We start from the raw sequence: 20117 nt of genomic DNA on the forward strand, positions 1-20117 counted from the left end.
AGTAAGTGTTATTTCCTAATTGCTTATGCCTCAAAAGTTTAGAAAATGGCTATTATTCCCCACAAACTTTGCTTTTGTGACCAGGACAGTGACATTTTGAAATTTACCTATTTCCAATGAGAAAACGGGCGAATTTGTGTCTTTTCGTTCACATAAAGTCAGAAAAAAACAACATATGAATCCAAATTAACATGTATTTATACTAAGGTAATACAAAAATGACTACAAAAGATTTAGAAGTGAGTAGTTTTTCGAGATTTACGATTATACTGTAAATCACTCACGAATCAGCCCCCAAATGTAGTCTCCCATCATGTTCTCGTTATACTGTCCTTGGTAGCGGCGTTCAAAGTCCAGTATATCCTGGTGGAAGCGCTCGCCTTGCTCCTCCAAGTACGCTCCCATGTTCTCCTTGAATTTATCAAGATGAGCATCAAGGATATGGACTTTGAGGGACATCCTACAGCCCATTGTGCCATAGTTCTTCACCAGAGTCTCAACCAGCTCCACATAGTTTTCGGCCTTGTGATTGCCCAGGAAGCCCCGAACCACTGCGACAAAGCTGTTCCAAGCCGCTTTATCCTTACTAGTGAGCTTCTTGGGGAATTCATTGCACTCCAGGCTCTTCTTTATCTGTGGTCCGACGAAGACACCGGCTTTGACCTTTGCCTCAGACAGCTTAGGGAAGAAGTCTTGAAGGTACTTGAAGGCTGCCGACTCTTTATCTAGAGCTCTGACAAATTGTTTCATAAGGCCCAATTTGATGTGCAGTGGTGGCATCAGCACCTTCCGGGGGTCCACCAGTGGCTCACACTTGACGTTGTTCCTCCCCACAGAGAACTCGGTCCGCTGTGGCCAGTCCCGCCTTGGTGTCCTTGCTGTCCCAAAGGCAAAGATAGCAGGGAAACTTGGTAAAACCACCTTGGAGACCCATCAGGAATGCCACCATTTTGAAGTCTCCTATGACCTCCCAGCCGGACTCATCATACTTCAAGGCGTCCAGCAAGGTCTTGATGCTGTTGTAATCCTCTTTGAGGTGCACCGAGTGAGCCAGGGGAAGAGACGGGTACTTGTTACCATTATGGAGCAGCACGGCTTTGAGGCTCCTGGATGAGCTGTCAATGAAGAGGCGCCACTCATTCTGGTTACAGGCGATTCAGATTGCCTCGAACAGACTGGTCACATTGTGGCAGAAGTAGAGCCCATCTTGACGGGTGAAGAAGCTGGAAAAAGGTTGGTGACGCTTCCTCTGATCTGCGACTTGCACACTTTCATCTAACAAGTTCCACTGCTTGAGCCTAGACGTCAAAAGCTCGACATTGGACTTGGTGAGACCAAGATCTCGAATCAAGTCGTTGAAGTCTTTTTGGTTGGGGTAGTATGGGTTTCTCTCCTCGGCTCCACCTCTGAAATTGTCATCTGGATCTACAACGTCTTCCTCGCTCTCTGACTTGCTGCTCTCTTCTAAAGACGGCTGCTCTCTCTCCGGAGGAGTGGGTACGGGGAGCTCATGGCAGTGTGGCACCAGGGCGATGGATGAAGGAAGGTCCGAATACGTGATAGCAGATGCATTCTTGCCAGTCCGACGTTTGGAAGGGTCCACCATGCAGAAGTAGCAGTTGCTTGAGTGGTCAGTGGGTTCCCGCCAAATTCTTGGGATAGCGAACTTCATGGCTCTCTTTTCCCCTCTGTACCATCCTACAAAAATACATTTATTTCACCCATGACTAATGTGTAAGAGATTCTCGCAACATTTTTCATATATGATATATTTATTCAATAACATTGAAAATTGTAAAACATTTTAAAATTAAAAACTTTTACAATTTTAAAAATTTTAACAAATTTTATAACATAAAATTCCGAGCAACAATTGTCCATCTTACCTTCCAGAGTTTTTTTGCAGTGCTCGCAGGTGAAATGAGGTGCCCAGGGTTTGTCTTGATCCCCGACAGGCATGCCAAAATATGCCTTGTAGGCCTCACACATCTTAGCAGATGCTTCCACGGAGTACTTTTTTGCTCTTGTCTTGATAAATTGGCCGCAGACATAGCAAAATGCGTCTGCCGGATGCTTGCAGCCTCTTGATGCCATCTCAGAAAAATGCAGATATGTATCCACTTAGGCAGCTGGAACTAAACTGAACTGGTGGGCTTAAGTCCCCTGTATTTATACTACTATTTATATTACTGGAAAGTTCTAGAAAGTTCTAGAAGTTACTCCAAGTTTACTCAGCACTGAATCTATCTGGAATGTTCTGGAAAATAGGTAAATTTCAAAATATCACTGTCCTGGTCATAAAAGCAAAGTTTGTGGGGAATAATAGCCATTTTCTATACTTTTGAGGCATAAGCAATTAGGAAATAACACTTACTACCCAGGAACAAAAAAAAAAAAAAAAATTGTTACACGGTGTTATAAATCCATGAGCTTGTCCTGTACTGCTGGGAGCAAGGCTGCATTTTTAACAGCGTCTTCTTTCAATGGGTTTCTTATCCAAAGGCTACCTGTTGCTGTAACTTGATGAAAATAATGCTGCAGCTAGTTTTGTAGGCCTTGCACAGGATGATGTCATTTATCTTCAACTCAGAATAAATGTTCTCTCATGAAATTTGCCATCAGAGAGAAAGTTTCAAAACTGCCATCCTGCACACGTGAAGACCAAATATTAAGCTATTGAATGAATGCTTCCATCTAGTCATTCATAAAATGAAGGTTCGTAGCACATCCTTGTCGACTTTTGTTGAGCTCATTGAGCCGATCAAACACATCCGTGAGATAAGCAAGCATTGCAAGCCTCTGTGAATCTTGGAGAAGTCCAGCATAAGGAAATAATTGTTGTTCAGAAAAACCATTGCTTCTCGTCTCTGCTCAAACAAATGTGACAAAACCTTCCCACGCGAAAGCCATCGTACATCAGTATGAAATAGCAATTGCTGATGTTCAATACCCATTTCTTCGTAAAGGACGCAAAACAAACATGCATTAGTTGGTCGACCTTTGATGAAGTTCACCACTTTTACAGTCATCAAGCACCTTGTGAAGATCAGCAGGCATATTCTTAGCAGCTAAAGCTTCATGATGTATTGAATGAGTCCAAGTGGCATTGCGTGCAACATGCTGAATTCGAGTCACCAGACCACTGTTCTTTCCCGTTATAGCTCCGGCAGTACATACACCAATACACCGCTCCTAGTCCAGCCCAGCATCTTTAACTACCTCAGAAAAAGTGTCATGAATGCTTTCCACAGTAGTTCGACCTGAAAGTGGATGACAAAACAAGATCCGTCGCAAATTTATCTAACAAAAGCTAAGAGCTGTGCAGCCGCTGGCACAGCAGTTGATTCATCGAGTTGGATAGCAAAAAAGTCACACTTTTTCACTTTTATGTAAAGTTGATCACGAACGTCAGCAGCCATTTCATGAATGTGCCGTGCAACTGAATCGTTTGAAAGGGTATAACTTTTAATTGACTTGCGCAATCAGATCCCAGCAAAATGGCTGCCATGTTAGCAGCACATAGCGCTATAGTGATTCAGCAATGGTGTGGGGCTTACCGCTTTTTACTATCCTTAAAGTCACCATGCAGGACGCATGGAGCGCTTTATTATTCACGCTGCTTGCTTGAAAAATTACATCCTTTTGTTTTTTCAGATTCACTAACTTCCTCTGGAAAAAAATCAATTGGTTTGTCCTTCAGGGAAGGATGCTTTGTTTCTAAATGACGGCGCATTTTTGAAGGCTTCATACTTTCATGAGCAAGTATTTCACCACAAAGAACACACTGCGGTTGCAGGTTAGTCACAGATCCAACATATTGTAACAACCCAGGCGATGACATCTTGCTAGACACTTGTTTGTCTTGTATGCTTGTTTTGTCATGTCTCATTTAGTGTTACATGTATTGTGAGGGCACGGGGCACGCCATTAGAGTAAGGGAGGGAGAGAGTGTGTGTGTGTACGTGCGTATGGTGTGTGTGCGCACATATGGTGGGCGGGGGGCAGGGCCTTCCCCCGAGGCTATATATAGGTGGGGGGGGAACTAGCGTCTGGGGGAGAACGTGCGCAGACTTGAACTTGAGTGGTTTCTGTGAGACTGTGAGGGACAGAGGGAAAGGCTGAAAGACAGGGCCTTAGCTATGAAGCACTGAAAGAGCCCCAAAAATGAGTCTGAGGAGTGGAGAAGAGACAGAGCGAGAGTGCATATCAGAGAAAAAAGATAGCAGTGAGTGAGGGAGAGAGAGACAATGATCGTTAAGTAAGGGAATAGGCAGCGTTTGCTATTTTGGCGTGAATCCTGACCCATATGAGATTAACTGATCTTTGCTTCATTGATTGACTCCTCTCTTTTATGGTTACCAGAATAAATCGGTGAGAAATGTCTAGGAAAGGACCACATATTATCAGACCCAATTCTAGAGACTCGCCATTCACCCTTCACATTTTAGCGCATAACCTCCAAAAACGGCAGTATATCTGTAACTAAGCCACTTCTGGTTACCTAACGATACAGGCGGGACCCACAGATATGAAGGAAGGAATGTGCATAAAGGTAATTAAAAAAAGAATATATATATATATATATATATATATATATATATATATATATATATATATATATATATATATATATATATATATATATATTTGAATCCACCAAATCCTTTGCGACCCTGTGGCGGAGTGTCCCGCCCCTATATATATATTTGTATTATTATTTGTATTTTTGTTTGCGGCGCAGATCAAAGCGCCGCGTATTTGTTATTGTTTTGTATTTATATTTTAAAAACCTTGTGAGGATGCGTGGCTGATCAGCTACTGATTATTTAACTAGCTGACAGTCACGCATCCTTACTAAACTCGTGCAGACTGTGGCTGAGGGGTAATAAGATAATTAACAGCTAGTTAACCCCTGGGCCAGAATATAAAAGCCTCCAGCTGTCCGCGCTAAGGCGGAGAGTGTACAGAGGAGAGTACGGGAGAGCGAGCAAGGAGAGTGAAAAACGAGAGCGGAAAACAATTGCTATATTTAAAGATACTTGTTTCTGTTTGTTTGTTTGGCCATCGCGCCTTTTTGTTTGGTGTTTGTTTCCTTTTGTTTAAACCTTTTGTTTATTTATTATTTAATAAAAGCACTGAATGCCGTAGTGTTCAGTTTCACCCACCACCATTCCTTGTTTTTGTTCCTGTTTCTGGTCAGTGACATCACCACTCACAGGCCACTCAACAGCACTCGGTCACAGACCCCCTCAGACATCTCCCCGATCCCCCTGGGGGTCATGACCCCCCAGTTTGAGAACCCCTGTAGTAGACTATCCTTTAGCCTTTATCTGATTTTATTCAGATCAGACAAACCCTTTTTAACCAAATTTGTGAATGTCTCAATCGTCTTATAAGTGGTCACATTGATTAAGCCTTACTTGACTTATTGGGGCAATTAACGTATTCCAGGGAACCAATGTTTTGTAATCAAAATATTGAATGAGAAGCTATCCGAATATTATCCACAAAACACAATGGAAATTTCATTGCCTTGCACTGAATCATAAATGCACTTTTATCCACCTAATCAATCAATTTTATCCACCTAATCTAAACATGTCCCCTTCTTGTTCCCCTGCTGTGCATCAACACTTGCTGCTCTGATTAAAAATCCTCCCAGACTGCTCGAAACAGTACAAGCAAATAATTGAATTCCATTCTGAGTGCAGTTGATTACCACTGGGGATTATCTGATCTTTTCTATAGTAGCATCTTTTCAGTTTACTGCATCTGTTTTGTCAGCCCTACTCCAGCCGAAAAGAAAAAGATCAATATGCTCTTAGTTCTATATAGTTCTATATGTTCAATAGCATCTCCATTGTAAAAAGAAAATATAAGATTATGGTGGCTCTGGAAGTTCTGTTGATTTGTTGGTCTGTAGTCCTACACGACTTTACAGGCTTCAAATACACACTTTTTTTAAATGGTGCTGGGTGTTGTAACAGGTGTGGGAGGCACGTTTCGTCTTTCAGGTTGTTCTATACTGTTTTTTCAAGACCATCTTCTACCAATGCATCGGTAGGCTTGAAATCGCCCTTTAATCACAAACAATTGTATAACACTGAGTTTAACATCAGTGTGAGTTAGTCATACATTTTGTTGGCTTAGAATGTATTAGTTCTAACTAGAATAGAGCCATTTTAATAATAATAATTACCATTAAGAACCACATTCAAAACCCAACATATGTCACATTTGGCTTGAAAAGAAAATAACTGTACAATATTTTGTATACCCCACTCTTGCCTGGTCTGTTGCATCCTTCCAGAATTGGCATGAATATTTTGAGTGTCCTCAACTGGTTCTATATCTCCCCCGTCCCACCATACAAAGAAAGACAGGTTCCACCATATATGCCCATATCCTGATATATAAAACCAACCTAGACTGAATATGAACCAGCAAACTAGAGGTAAAATGCTTCCAATCCCATCACCACCACAGAGCAACTCGGTCCCCACAATCCTAAAATATCCCTGAAATACTAAAATGCAATACTTATGTGAGACTATTTATATTATTCAGCAATACTTGGCACAATGTACACCCCTCCCCTCAATCCTATCTGAACAGCCAATTTATAAATGCGGGCATTTTACCCACAGGCTTGCTGCATTGCTTCCTGCATTGAAGCAAAGCATTAGGGCCTGTGCATTTCAGTGCAGAATGGAAATTGTTAGACTCAAAAGGAATTGAAACAAAATGTGAAAATTGGAAAGACTAGCATAATAATAAAAAAGCATTGACTGAAGCCAATGTGATTCACATGATTTATATACATGTATAAACTAGGGCTGTAGAAGGGCACAATTTGACCTTCGAAGGCTCGGAACACATTACCGAATGAAGGTTAAAACTTTCAATAGTACTATTTTGCGTAATTTCCTGGTTACTGTCACCGTAACTTCTAGTTTATATTTGACTGAAAATCATATTATCTTACAGGCAATCCATATAAATGGAATATAACATTCACATGTACCAGTAGCTAAAAAATACGAAAAAAAAATATAGAACAGTAATGAATTTTTATATAATTAAAAAATATACGTTGTTGTGGCAGAGTGTCCCACCCCTGTGTGTATTTTATGTTTATATGTTACGTGTGGTGTATTAATGTTGGTGTATATGTGTTGGTGCACAGGATATAATGTGGGGTGATGTAGCACGAGTGTTATAAAATGTATATTTGTATTTAGACACAAGGATGGCACAATCACTTCACGTGCAGAGTAAAAGGGGTATTTGTATGGAAGCACAGGAAGTGCACAAAGTAGTTCACGTGCAGATGTACTGAGAATCTCTATGGGCTGAGACCACGCCATGTTGCTCCATTGCTGGAGTAACAGGTAAGGATACACCTCACTGATACTTATTCAACCGTAACACTTCTCTTACGTCATGTACATTAGTACATATTTTATTGAAGCAATACAGACGCTACCACCTACTGCTTTGGCATAATATCCTGCTCCAATGCAAGGCACCGCCATATAGAGTTGCTACATATAACAATTTTGCAGTTGATTTTAATACAACAACTTTTGTTTAAGTAATAGACATTATACAAATCAAATGATCAAATTTTGCATGCAAGTAACATTTAATGTGTGATTTATAGTATTCACACATTGTAAAATGGTTTCTGTTAAGAGAGAAAAAAAAAAAGAAAAATCATCTGACTGTGTCAAAGTTTAGAACTATCTTCAAATTCCTGGCTAGCGAACAAATCTTCAAACCTATGAACACAGCCCTAGAATAAGTTGTTGTTAATTTACTCTAGCAAGATCTGTAAATAAATTAAGGGAACCTTTCAAGCAGTGAGATATAAAATGAGCAGAGTAGTTTCAACTCCTGCAGCATTCCATTAGACTTCTAAACAAGGCAGTTCTTACCAGCTGAATAAGCAGGCTAATTAAGTCTGTCAGGGGTTTATTGATAAGCAGAAGGTCTTCTGCGGTCTGGGTGTCCCCTCCTGCATCCGATTTCTGAGCCTTAATGAGAGCAGAAGAAATGAAAAAGATCTTGTTGAGCACTTGAGATACAAATGGATACCAGCAGGAGGTATGAAATGTCAGTCGAAGATGGTTTAGAATGGGTTTCTTCCACGGTCAGACAGTGACCTATAAGAAGAAGCTCATTTTTAATCAGGTGCCATTCCCAACGTTGATGCATTGCAACAATATATTTACAACAAATTACTAACCTGCAGGATTGCCCCTTCAAGTTATTCATTAATTAGAGAATATTAAGTCTGTTTTAGGGGAACTATTATTATTTTTTAAATGTGAGCAATATTGGAAACTCACAAGTATAAACACATGTTATATAATAAATGTATATTTTGTCATAATTAGGGCTTCTGTTTTTCAGTTTTTATTAATTTCATTTTTCAGTGCTTATTTTTAGCTATTTGAGTTTAATGTAAATCGTTTTTTTTTGGGGGGGGGGGGGCTTTCGCTTAATTTTTACTGTATGAAATTATTGCTTTCCAAAATTCTTGGCCATTTTTTTCTGTCACAACATGTATAGTAACTCGACAGTACTTGCACACTTCAATTGTACCTTCTTTCTGCTGTCTTCCACAACGAAATCCTTATGGTCACGGACATATTCTTCTGGGGTTTCTGTGTGTTTAGGCATTTTTTTACACTGACACCAATTTTAATTAAGTTCTAAATTCTACTAGCGTGTAAACACTCCCTATGATGGAACTATAATATAGCTTTAAATCGCGCAAGCAAGAACAATCCTCCGCTTCTAGTAATTGTAATCTTGTTTCAAATCTTGCATGTGTGTTACAATCTTCCAATAGAAATGTATGAATGTGCTCCCACTCAGTAGTTGGGGTGGGTTTAAAGTATTCAGAACAAATCAATGCGAGATACAAGTCAGGAAGGAGGGACATTGACCAACAACTGATAAAGGTTTTTTTTTTTTTTGGTAGGTTACTAAATTTTATTTATTTTTAAGCGGGGAAAGGATTAAAGTCAACAAACCGAGTAACCATTTCCAGTGTTTTTCCGGTGTTTATTCGATATGCACCATGATTTCATTTTTTTTTTGTATCGGTGGTGTTTTATCATTTTTTATCGGTTAAAACCTAAAATCAGAAGCCCTAATTATAATATACACTGAATATTTTTTACTATATACAGATATAGCCAAAACTTGCATCATCCTATAGAATTAACAACTTTTACGTCATAAAGTTGAATGAAACCTGAAGCTGAATAATGTTACTTTAACATATTGAATTACATACTGCTTTGTAGTTTTCCATATACTTGATGAAAAACTGACAAATGAACAAATGTGACATTTCAAATCTAACATGAAATACTGTACTACTATTATGGCTTCTGGTAGACTTTTGTGATATCATTTTGTAGTTCCTTTGATTACATGATGTTAAATAAAGCAACTAAAATATGTTCGTATACTTTTATATTTATTAATGTCTCAATCCTAAAATCCTAGGTGATGCAAAACTTTTGGCCATAGCTGTACAGTTGGCAAAACTCTATCCTTTATTTAGTGCTCTACTACTCACAATGATATCAGTACCTTGACGACACATGGAACTGCTGCTCTCTCGACTTAAAAACAACAGTTATTTTTAAATAGACAGAATCAAAAGTTCTGACAACTTTTTACACTTATAACTTTAAAGTCTGTTTCAAAGCTCTTTTCAAAATGGTCTGGTGCTCTGATAGTGTTAGGATTATTGCCCACATTGTCAAGGTAACACAGCAATAAAAAAAAGTCATCGCCAATTTTTTACCCCGGTTTTCTCCCCAATTTAGCAAGCCCAATTATTATCTGTATCCTCGGCTCACCGCTCGCAACCCCCCCCCCCGCCGACTCGGGAAATGGCAGCTGGAACACGCGTCCTCCAAACGTGCTCCTGCCAAGCCGTCATTTTTCGCACTGCAGATCCACAGCAATGCCACCAGACCTATAGTGCCAGAGGACAACACAGATCTGGCAGCTCCACTGCAGAACCACAGGCGCCCTATCGGCCACAGGGGTCGCTGATGCGCGGTGAGCTGTGGATTCCCCTGCCGACCTAAGCCCTCCCTACCCGGGCAGCGCTCAGCCAATTGTGAGCCGCCCCCTAGGAGCTCCCGGTCACGGTCTGCTGTGACATAGCCTGGATTCGAACCTGCGATCTCCAGGCTATAAGGCACATCCTGCACTCCGCGCGGAGCGCCTTTACTGGATGCGCCACTCAGGAGCCCCGCAATAACGATCCTTGATGTGGTACGGAACAGAAAAGCCAGAGCACTTGTTATATTGTGTGTTTTTTCCTGCAGTGATTTAGAGGACAGATCTCAAACCCCAGTGCACTAGAGAGGACATTTTGAAAACAGATTTGAAACAGACTTTAAAGTTATAAGTGTAAAAAGTTGTCAGGATGTTAACAATGAAAAGAGAAATTACAGGTATGTTATTTAAACAGTTGTAGCAACATGTGGAGACAAGTAACATTATATTTCTCTCAACCCACTACTTACTCTAAGGCATTTTCTCAATTCCCAAAAAGAAACTAAACAGTATAACCATGAAATACAAAAATTACTGACAGGCATTATCTATATAAATTTGCACTTATTGTGTTATAGAAAACTTTAAAAAACAAAGGTGGGGTTGATTCCTTTGAAGCCTATCTTTGTCTGCACACCTGCACTAGCCCAGATTATACAAAGAAAAGGAACAGTGGATATTGTAATCATGCGTGATGCACATGAACACATGCAGTAATAAAAACAAACTGTGGTAATGCTCACACTACCTGAACATCCTTGTTTCTTGTTAAACTAACTGCAATCAATGCATTGTTTACCTAAATCACGATATCTCAGTAGACCAGATTATTCCAACATTAAACAGCAATATTTAATATAAAGCATTTATGCAATACTGGACACAGCTATATGATATACGTAGTGGAGTTTTATTTCAAAGTCAAATAACACTTATTTTTATATGCCCTTAAAATGTGCACTCGACTTACTCAGGGGACATACCGTGCAAGACAAATAGGCACGTTCCTTCTACTACAGTACAGCACAGTAAAAAGGGGGATAATATCACCAAGTAATGTTTTTGTTACACAGTAAAAGCTATAGACTTGACATGTACAAAACAGTAATGTAACAATATTATTAACCATGCAAAAACTATATTTAAAAAATCAACACAAATAGGACACTACACCTTTAAATAAACTGTTGCCATGTACCCTTAGACAATTAAAATCACAAAGAATGTAGTACCTGTAGAGCCAGTCGCACTACCGTGGAAGTGTGCCTCAGCATACTCTGTAAAATGTCAAGTAATGAAAGCAGAGGAGTGCCGCCATTCGTTAAACTGCGTTTATCTTCGCTTTCCAAGAGCAGAGCGGTTGTCTCAATGAACACACTGCTGATGTGGTCAACCAGTCCTGCCAAAAAACAAGCCACAATGAATAATGTTGGAAAGATTTTTGACATTTGTACTTATATATAACCTATGCTTTACTTTTTATACTTAATTTTTACTGAATGATGATATGTAAAAATGTGGTAATTTTAATGTTGTCGGCCAACACCACCCTTTGGTTCACGCAACCAGTTAAATCATCATGCAGCATAATGAAGTTGGCAATGTAAATGCCAAGAGTGTGACTGTACACAGGGAATGTCCGAAATAATGCCAGACAATATTTCGACATCAGATTGTTCAGAAACTGATAGGGAGATGGAATTTGTGGCCAAATTCGACTTTCCCACTCAACGGTATGTAGATGATTGTGCATGTGTTGTGTCAGGAAATGCAAATGAAAACCAAATATGAAAGATGAAAAAATGCAGTATTTATTTTTTTAGGTCAGATCATCCTCAAAGACCTCATTCCGAAAGGAAATACATCGTTTCCGAATCTCATTTGCTAGTTTATTTGATACGTGTCCATTCTGCAAACATTCCGAATCAGCTGGAGCTATATCTAAGACTTTGGGCGTGTATTTTGAAATAACACAGTGCTGCTCTAATTGTGGGTAGGTCCCTTCATTAGTTAGAAATGAGAACAACTCTGTCTTGGGTTTTCTTTTCCCCACAACCACTTACACAGCACAGACGGTTTTTTTTTTTGTTTGTTTGTTTTTTTATTGACTGCAACATTAATCACAATAATACATAAAAATACAACATGCGAAGAAAACATGTACAATGCGAAAGATGTCTACTACACAAAACGAAAAGCAAGTTCCTTCCTTATGGAAAAAGAGAGACGCACCATGTTTGTCACACAGACTAGTGTGTTTCCACACGGAGGTAATATAGCTAATACAACACTTCAGAACAGTGATTTTGGACATAGCAGTGTGGCATTATGCAGATGTTTGGGTGCATACGGATTATTATACAATGACCAAATACATTCGGAACAGCACGGTGGGATAGTTTATGTTGTATTTTTCAAGTAGTGCTGATGTACCCTTTAAAGCAACAGCGGCCCCATTCTACAACAGTGATTACAATGTTATTATATAATATAATAAACAATACATAATGACCCTGGTTTCCCATTTTAATTGCCTCAATGTCAATTTGAATAATTCTGTAATCATTCTATACAAAAATGCCTTTGTTAAGTTGCTAGTTTCCTCACCTGCCACATCAAAAGCTCTAATTACCTCCTTTGAATTCAACAATGGGGGTTTTAAAACACATTTCTATCAGCTATTGAACAGGGCAGAATAACAATTAGTCATTCTTATTAAAAAGAAAAAATATATATCTTATAAATAGTAACAGATGGCTTGAGTTGCTCATCATTGTGGTTTCAGAAGACTGTAAAAAAAAAAGGTTTGTTAGTTATTTTAGTGGAACAAAAAAATCGTCTAAATCAAACAGCACCAACAAAAATCTCCAATGAAACTGCTAATCTTCGGCTCAAAACTGCATTTTTTTCTTGCTAATTTTTTTATAATATGCAACTCACTGTACCACGCAAAGTGCTTGTTTTATAATCTGTGAGACACTTAATCTGTGCTTGTGATCACTGTGCTGCTCAAGGATCTGGAATAAACCTGCACAGATGTACAACATGTGCAAAGGAAATTAACTGTCCAGAATATTTTCAGCTAGTAGTAAACAGCAGCACTGGCTCAAGCCTGCAGGGTTATAAATTGATCCAAAGTATTCATCTTGCCACACATTATTAGAAGGCATTTTTATGTTTGCCAACCCCTTCTCTCAGCTGACAACCCTTGGGTCCTCCATATTAGAAACAATTTTCTGAATAACCTGAATAAGCTGCAAACAATAGTTTCAACATTTTATAACCCCATTACTGCAGCTCTGAAAATATTTCTATGTGATTATTTAAATGTTACCACGCTGAGGGGATAGCACTTCATTCAGTTACTGCAAGGCTAAGAAGCATATTTAGGCATCCTTGGGTATGTTTACAATACGCCAAAATTGGTCACCAATCATAACCAAAATACAATACCGATTTTTGGTTTTTCCATAGTTCTCCGTGTGCCTATCTGGTATTTTTGCGATGTTGAGACAATCGCTTATTATTTTACCATCTTGACAGAGAACACAATGCATGGGATTACCTAAATACATTCAAATTCTTTTTACCTCTGATCTTAAGGGGAAGTGGATCACTGGCTGGAACATATTGAACACAGTGCTGCTGAAACAAGTCTGTCAGTTCCTGTATACATGGTCCCCATCTAAACCAATAGTACAGCATACAAATGAACCCCTTTATAATGTCTATTTCTGACCGGCATGAATAGTGCCCACCACTATTTAAACATTAATAATATTAACAAAAACCTCTGTACTGTTTAAACTGCTTCCCTCAGTGTTGTGTTGTGTTTTCTTCCCCTGCAACTGTTTTTCAAATTAATATAAAGGCATGTTAACAGACTTACGTGAAAACTGTTAAATATTATGGCATAATTCTAGGTATTGCTTGAAAATCATGGCAAAAAAAAACAGAACTACTTTAATCTGTCTCATCAACATCCAATTACTTTACTACAGTCAAAATATTAAAACCTGGTGAAGTGTGCATCTTACTTTTGGTAAGTATCACTGTGCCTCTAGCTCTACAAGTAAGATAGCGGATAACGTTAGGTTATTATTATAACCCTGGTTCCCTGAAATAGAAATGTAACCATTACCATATGGGTGTTTATCTTCGAAACACCCAAAACCTGAATAAGCTGCTATCAAAGCTGCTCATCGAGCCTGGGGAGCCTCCCGAGGACATAAAAGCACTGCGGTTACAGACCTCATCGTAATTTTTCCTTCAAGCCTGCTGCAATCATGGATGCAGCGACCTTGGAGGTTAATGGCTGCTTTTCTATTTCAGGGAATCAGGGCTATGATAAGAAACTAATGTTCACTTTCAAGTACGAAATGTAACCATAACTATATGGGTGAGTGTACCCAAGCCGTCGCAAGGGCAATATTGCAGAACGACTGGAATGCTTCAAGGCAAACTGAGAGGCTGCCTTGTATGTTACCACACAGAACCCCAGTAACAAGTAGCTAGGGCTAAAATTTGAGGGAGAAACTCACCTCTATGCCTGTGTCGTAAGGGTCAATTGAGAAGCTGCCCTTTACACTCTAGTTCCAAAACCAACATTAAGTCTGTAGAACCTAGTAAAGCAGCGGTTCCCAAACTGTGGGTCACGATCAACAGATGGGGTCGTGGGAAGCCACCTCGGTATCTCTCCTGCTTCCACACTACAAGAGCATCAACTTCCAACAGTGAGTGTACTGATTTTAATATGAATGGAAACAAGAGGAGGGCAAGAAACGTGCTCACAGATACGATGAGGCTTTCCTTGAGTATGGCTTCACCAGTGTATTTGTGAAGAACAAAGAAAAGCCAAAATGCCCAATATGTCACAAGGTGTTATCTAGCGAAAGCATGAAGCCAAACACTGTGAAGCAAAGGATTGAGGCGATAGCAGCAAATCAAGAAAATATGCTGGTGGAACATCTGAAAAACATGGATGCTTTTGAACTTTAAGTTGATTTGAGCACTGAGGGCGCGTGATGCACATTTCTTAGCTTTTGTGTGATACTTATGGGAGGGTGCAATTCTCGAAGACATTCTGTTCTGTCTCCCTCTTCCAGGACACAAGAATGCACATGGCTACATAAAGGACAACGATATCCTGTTCGATCCCATGACTCACTGCATGATCCACAGAGAGCAACAGGCAGCTAAAGATTTAAGCACAGAGCTAGTTGAAGTCTTGCAGCACGTCTGTTTGCAAAACTGTGTGAAGACATGGGGTCCGATCACAACGTGTTGTTGTTCCACATTAAAGTTCGTTGGCTCTCAAGAGGATGGGTACTAGAATGATTTTTTTAATTGAGAGAAGACCTGCTTGCCTATGCAATGGACTGCAAGAAAACGGAATTTGTTGATTTTCTCTGTGATCAAAATAAGACGTGCCTTCTTGCATATGCCACAGATATATTTGCAAAACTGAATCAACTGAATGCAGGTTAGCAAGGAAAGAACACCAACATCTGTCAGCTGAGTGACCGATTCACAGCATTCGTAAAAAAACATGGCTTTCTGGAAGAATAATCTATTTAAGTCAAACTATGAATCCTTCCCACAGCTTTGCAAGTTCCTGGCTGACCTCCGGGATCACATACATTTTTTAAGTCTCAAAATGGGGTCGTGCATGAAAAAAGTTTGGGAACCTCTGTAGTAAAGGTATGGGGAGTAGCCCACACAAGAGGTCTGCTAGGGCCTAAATTTAAAACCCGATCCTAACCCTGCCAAGAAGTGAGCTCCTGGGAAAACGAGTCAATTTTGACATGTCAAGCCAAAATGGCTGCCAGATACACCTTTAACATGGAGGGGGATTTCCCCTTGTCAAAAAGTTTGTACAAAAATTGCAGTATAACTGCCATGGGACAGGTCATGGGGTTAAAACCCTGAGGCAGACACAATGTCTGAAAGACGCCCCACTTTCACCCTTACTGGGAACGCGTGGACGCTGCTCTGGCATTTTGCAGGGTGTCAATGGCCCTATTGGACAGACCCAGACGGCTTAAATGCAGCCGTTCAGGGGCCAAACCCAGAGTTGTAGGCTTGATGGGTTGGAATGCCATCAGGTCCCCCGTGCCTCCCTGAGCAGGTTGGCGCTTGGGCAGTCTCCGTGGCTGGTCGCTCAGGAGCCGTATCAGGGCTGAAAACCAGTCTCCTGGGCCAATAAGTAGGGAGCTACCTACTTTCACGAAAAATCTGGAAATTGAGGGGTCACCATGACATTCACCTTTTTAGGGGCTAATGCAAACCAGACTAGTACAGAGAGAAAAAAAAGAAACCCGATTTAAATGAACTACTGCACACCGCAAGTGACACAGACTATGTATCTTAATTCTGTAGCTAGGCTTTTTTATCACTTCGTTGTCCTGTGTGCATTGCACTTAGGCAAAAAACATCCTTAGACAAATGCAATTTTTAAAAAAATACTCCAAAGCGATTCACTTTCTTGTTTACTGTTCACATGGCAATGTTTAAATTAGCCTAACAGTGCATCTGTAGTGTAGTGGTTTTTCTGTGACTTGTACTGTACAGTAAGAGGTGGGACAAAGTCATTGTTGCATTGTTATTTTGATTTAGGTTACTAAAATACCAAAAATGGAGGACAAAGCATAAAAAGTGTATATTTTGGCTGAGGATCGTGTCAAAAAATTTCACAAAGAAACTTTACATGCAGATGAAGATAAATTATTTTGCACGTCTTATAATGTGACTTTGGAGAAAATACTTTCAATTGCTATTTAGCTTCAGAATCACACATTAAACAAAAGGCTACTACAGAGGCTGCTCAACAGAAAGTAAAACAAGCAACAGCTTTGAGAAAACAAACTTGAAAGTATTCCTGTCGGTTGTATCCAAGTTAAAGGGCACATAAGGACCTTTTTATTTTATTGTGTTACATTTTGATCACTTTTTTAAACTTTTAAATTGCATTCCCTGCCTCAAGATGGCTTCCCATATACCTGCATGGACCTCTCAGAACTACATTTCCCATCATCCTTCTGCTTACATATGTAACTGAGATGGATTTACCAGTGAGCAGGAGAATGATGGGAAATGTAGTTCTGAGAGGTCCATGCAGGTAAATGGGAAGCCATCTTGAGGCAGGGAATGCAATTTAAAGGTTTAAAAAAAATAAAACTACACACACCTTACGTAAACAGTTGCAGCATCAAATGGGAACATGTAACACAATAAAATAAAAAGGTCCTTATGTGCCTGTGAGAGAAATACAATGAGTTTTGGTTGTAAATCTCCCTCCCAATCTGTGAGGGCGCTAAGCAGCGAAAGGAGAAGTCTTTGGACGGGCTGGCCTTACAGTTCTTTCCCTGGGCAGGGAAGTCGGTCAGTCTGGAAGAAGGCGAGACTCCGTTGCAGGAACGTATTGACCCAGAAGGGAAACGACGTAGCAGCTGCAGATAGTAGAGACAGCTGCACTCGTTTACCAAGAGGTCATGCGTGATAGCATAAAGGGGACGGAGAATCGCAATCTTTTCCTTCGCTTGGTTTTGTGAGTAGAACCGAGAAGGACGGTAAAATAATACGGGGACTGTAAAACGTCTTGTCTTGTACATTGTTAGACGGCTAAAACACATTTCCAGAGCTGTCGCCAAGGGCCAGCACTGAACCGGAACATCACTTCACCACTGTCACTAAATAAACTTGTATCACCCACCACAAGCACTACTGCACGCACCCAGGACTGGTGACCGTGTTAGTATATTGTGATAGATATTTATGTTTATAATTGAGGACTGCAACCTGTTGTTATATACTCTGTGCAAGACACATTGTTGTGCATTGCCGGGGATTTATTATTTGGTCAATAAAAACAATTTCCGAACTGGATTATAACTCTGTGTTTCATTACTGCACTGCATCACCCCTGCACCTGCACGTACCACTTACTACTTTGCCACAGTGCCCATTAAATCAGTACAGGTACGATCTAGCACCGCCACCTCAGTTCAAACAACCTACTGCTTACTTTTTAAACGCAGTTAGAATTTTAGATCTGAATTAGGCATGTTTATTTTCTTTTGACTCCATAGTAATAAAATAAATTCCTGGATGAGACAAACAATATGACAACGAACGTGCTGCATATATGGCCTTTATCAAGAATGCCAAATGCCCTTGAGTTTTAGGTTTGAGTACTGGGGGTGGTCGCTTGGTTAGCAGACGCACTAGCTCCTTTGTGGACTGCCATGCGCAGTGATAGTGCTGTAGCATCTTATCCACCGTAGGACCAAAGCCCCTATGCCCCAGTGCCAAAGCTGCTTTCTTGCGCTATCAAAGCAGCCAGGTTCCTGCCCACAGCCTGCCCATTCATTCTGGAGACACGGAACAGGTTTTTGTTCAAATGCAGCTCCTCTAGCTGCTGTGGTGAGGGGCTGTGATTCTCCAAAAGCGATTTCAACAAACAGGCCTGGTAGGCTACCAGTATGCTGTTGTAATTACCCAGCCACACGGCAAATTCACCGGCTGAGTAAGCGCGATTCAGAATCACCTCTGAGACCCGACACTGTTAGGGCAGCTAGCATCCTTGGTCAGGAGCGCTAGTTTAGACGCCTGTACCAGAGCGGCAATAGAAGCCTCTGCTGGTGGAAATGGGGCCAAACCCAGCTTCTCCACTTCATGCAGGCTTGTGGAAAAGTGGTTAAGTGGTTAAGTGAATACAGGTGCAGAAGTGATGCAGTGTGTGATTAAACAGACAGAGTTATAATCCAGTTGGAAAAAGGGGCTTTATTATATCCAGGTCTGGTGACCAAATAATAGGACCCCGGCAATACACAACAATGTGTGTTGCACGGAGTAAATAACAACGGGTTGCAGTCCCAAATAATAAACACTATATCCGCCCCACAATAATACTAACACGGTCACCAGTCCTGGGTGCGTGCAGTAGTGCTTGTGGTGGGTGATGCAGTTTATTTTGTGACAGTAGTGCAGTGCTGTTCCGGCTTTGTGCTGGCTCTTGGTGATAGCTCCGGATGTGTTAGCCGTCTAGTAATTTAGAAACAAGACAAATTACAAACAAACAAAGCACTCACAATACTGTTATCTCACTGGGTCTCTCACAGTCTTTACAGGTTCAAAACACAAACCAAAGCGAAGGAACAGATTGCGTCTCTCCGCCCTATTTTATGCCGTCACATATGACCCCTTGGTAAACGAGTGCAGCCAACCCTCCAATCTGCGACTACCACGTCGTTTCCCTTTCGGGTCAATGCAACAGAGTTCCACCCCCTTCCTGGCTGGCCGACTTCCCTTGAACCCTGAGAAAGAACTGTCAGGCCAGCCCATCCAGGAAACTGCTTAGCGCCCTCACAGGTTGGGAGGGAGATTAACAACCAAGAATCATTGTATTTCTGCCACAAGGCTGTACAACATGTCCATCGACCGGGGAACAGCCGGAGCTGTAGCCGGTTGACCCCAGTAGGATTGCACTTCAAAAAGAAAATCCGGGTACACTGGGGGGAACAAGGGAGAGGCAGCAGGCTCATCATCAAAGATGGACTGTCTCGTCTCATCTATAAGCCAGGGCACTTGCAAAACTGCAGTAGCCCTTTTTAATAGTGGCAGAAGCTCTGCTGACAGGGAGAGCCTAACCTCAGGGGATGTGCTGTCTGACTCCACCTCAGAGGTGCATGCCAGCTCTTGTTCGCCCACCTCATCAGAGGCGGCGATGGACAGCACATCATCCTGCTGCCAGTCTGTGCTTGTAGTCCCTTGGTGCCCCAAAGGGACAGGGGGTGGTCATGCAGCAGTTCTGCAAGCACCATTCCCTGATGGGAAACAGCTGCCCAGGGTTTCTCTAGCTGTTCTGAGTCTACCGATCTCTTGGATCGATGACTCTTCCTCTTCCTTGGAGAAGGAGGAGAGGCAGAGGAGGATGAGTAAGACTGTGACGACGGCTTCGTACATGGGCTATTTCCCCAGGCACGTCGCCTGCTCTCCCTTTGCACAGTGGCTAAGTGGAGACTGCGCAG

At 40.9% G+C, this 20117-nt stretch overlaps 1 protein-coding gene across 3 annotated transcripts in view; it reads right to left on the reverse strand.

The window, feature by feature from the left end:
* ulk4 (unc-51 like kinase 4) overlaps window positions 1–20117 on the reverse strand; it is a 261384-nt gene that overhangs the window by 52010 nt on the left and 189257 nt on the right. For all 3 annotated transcript variants that reach the window (XM_059013181.1, XM_059013174.1, XM_059013164.1), the window contains exons 33-34: window positions 11322–11488; window positions 7938–8036 (exon numbers count right to left, since the gene is read on the reverse strand). In XM_059013181.1, coding sequence (XP_058869164.1) covers window positions 7938–8036; window positions 11322–11488 — 266 coding nt within the window. The remainder of the gene's footprint in view (window positions 1–7937; window positions 8037–11321; window positions 11489–20117) is intronic.

The sequence above is a fragment of the Acipenser ruthenus genome, chromosome 3 (genome assembly GCF_902713425.1).
Source record: "Acipenser ruthenus chromosome 3, fAciRut3.2 maternal haplotype, whole genome shotgun sequence".
NCBI classification, from domain to species: domain Eukaryota; kingdom Metazoa; phylum Chordata; class Actinopteri; order Acipenseriformes; family Acipenseridae; genus Acipenser; species Acipenser ruthenus.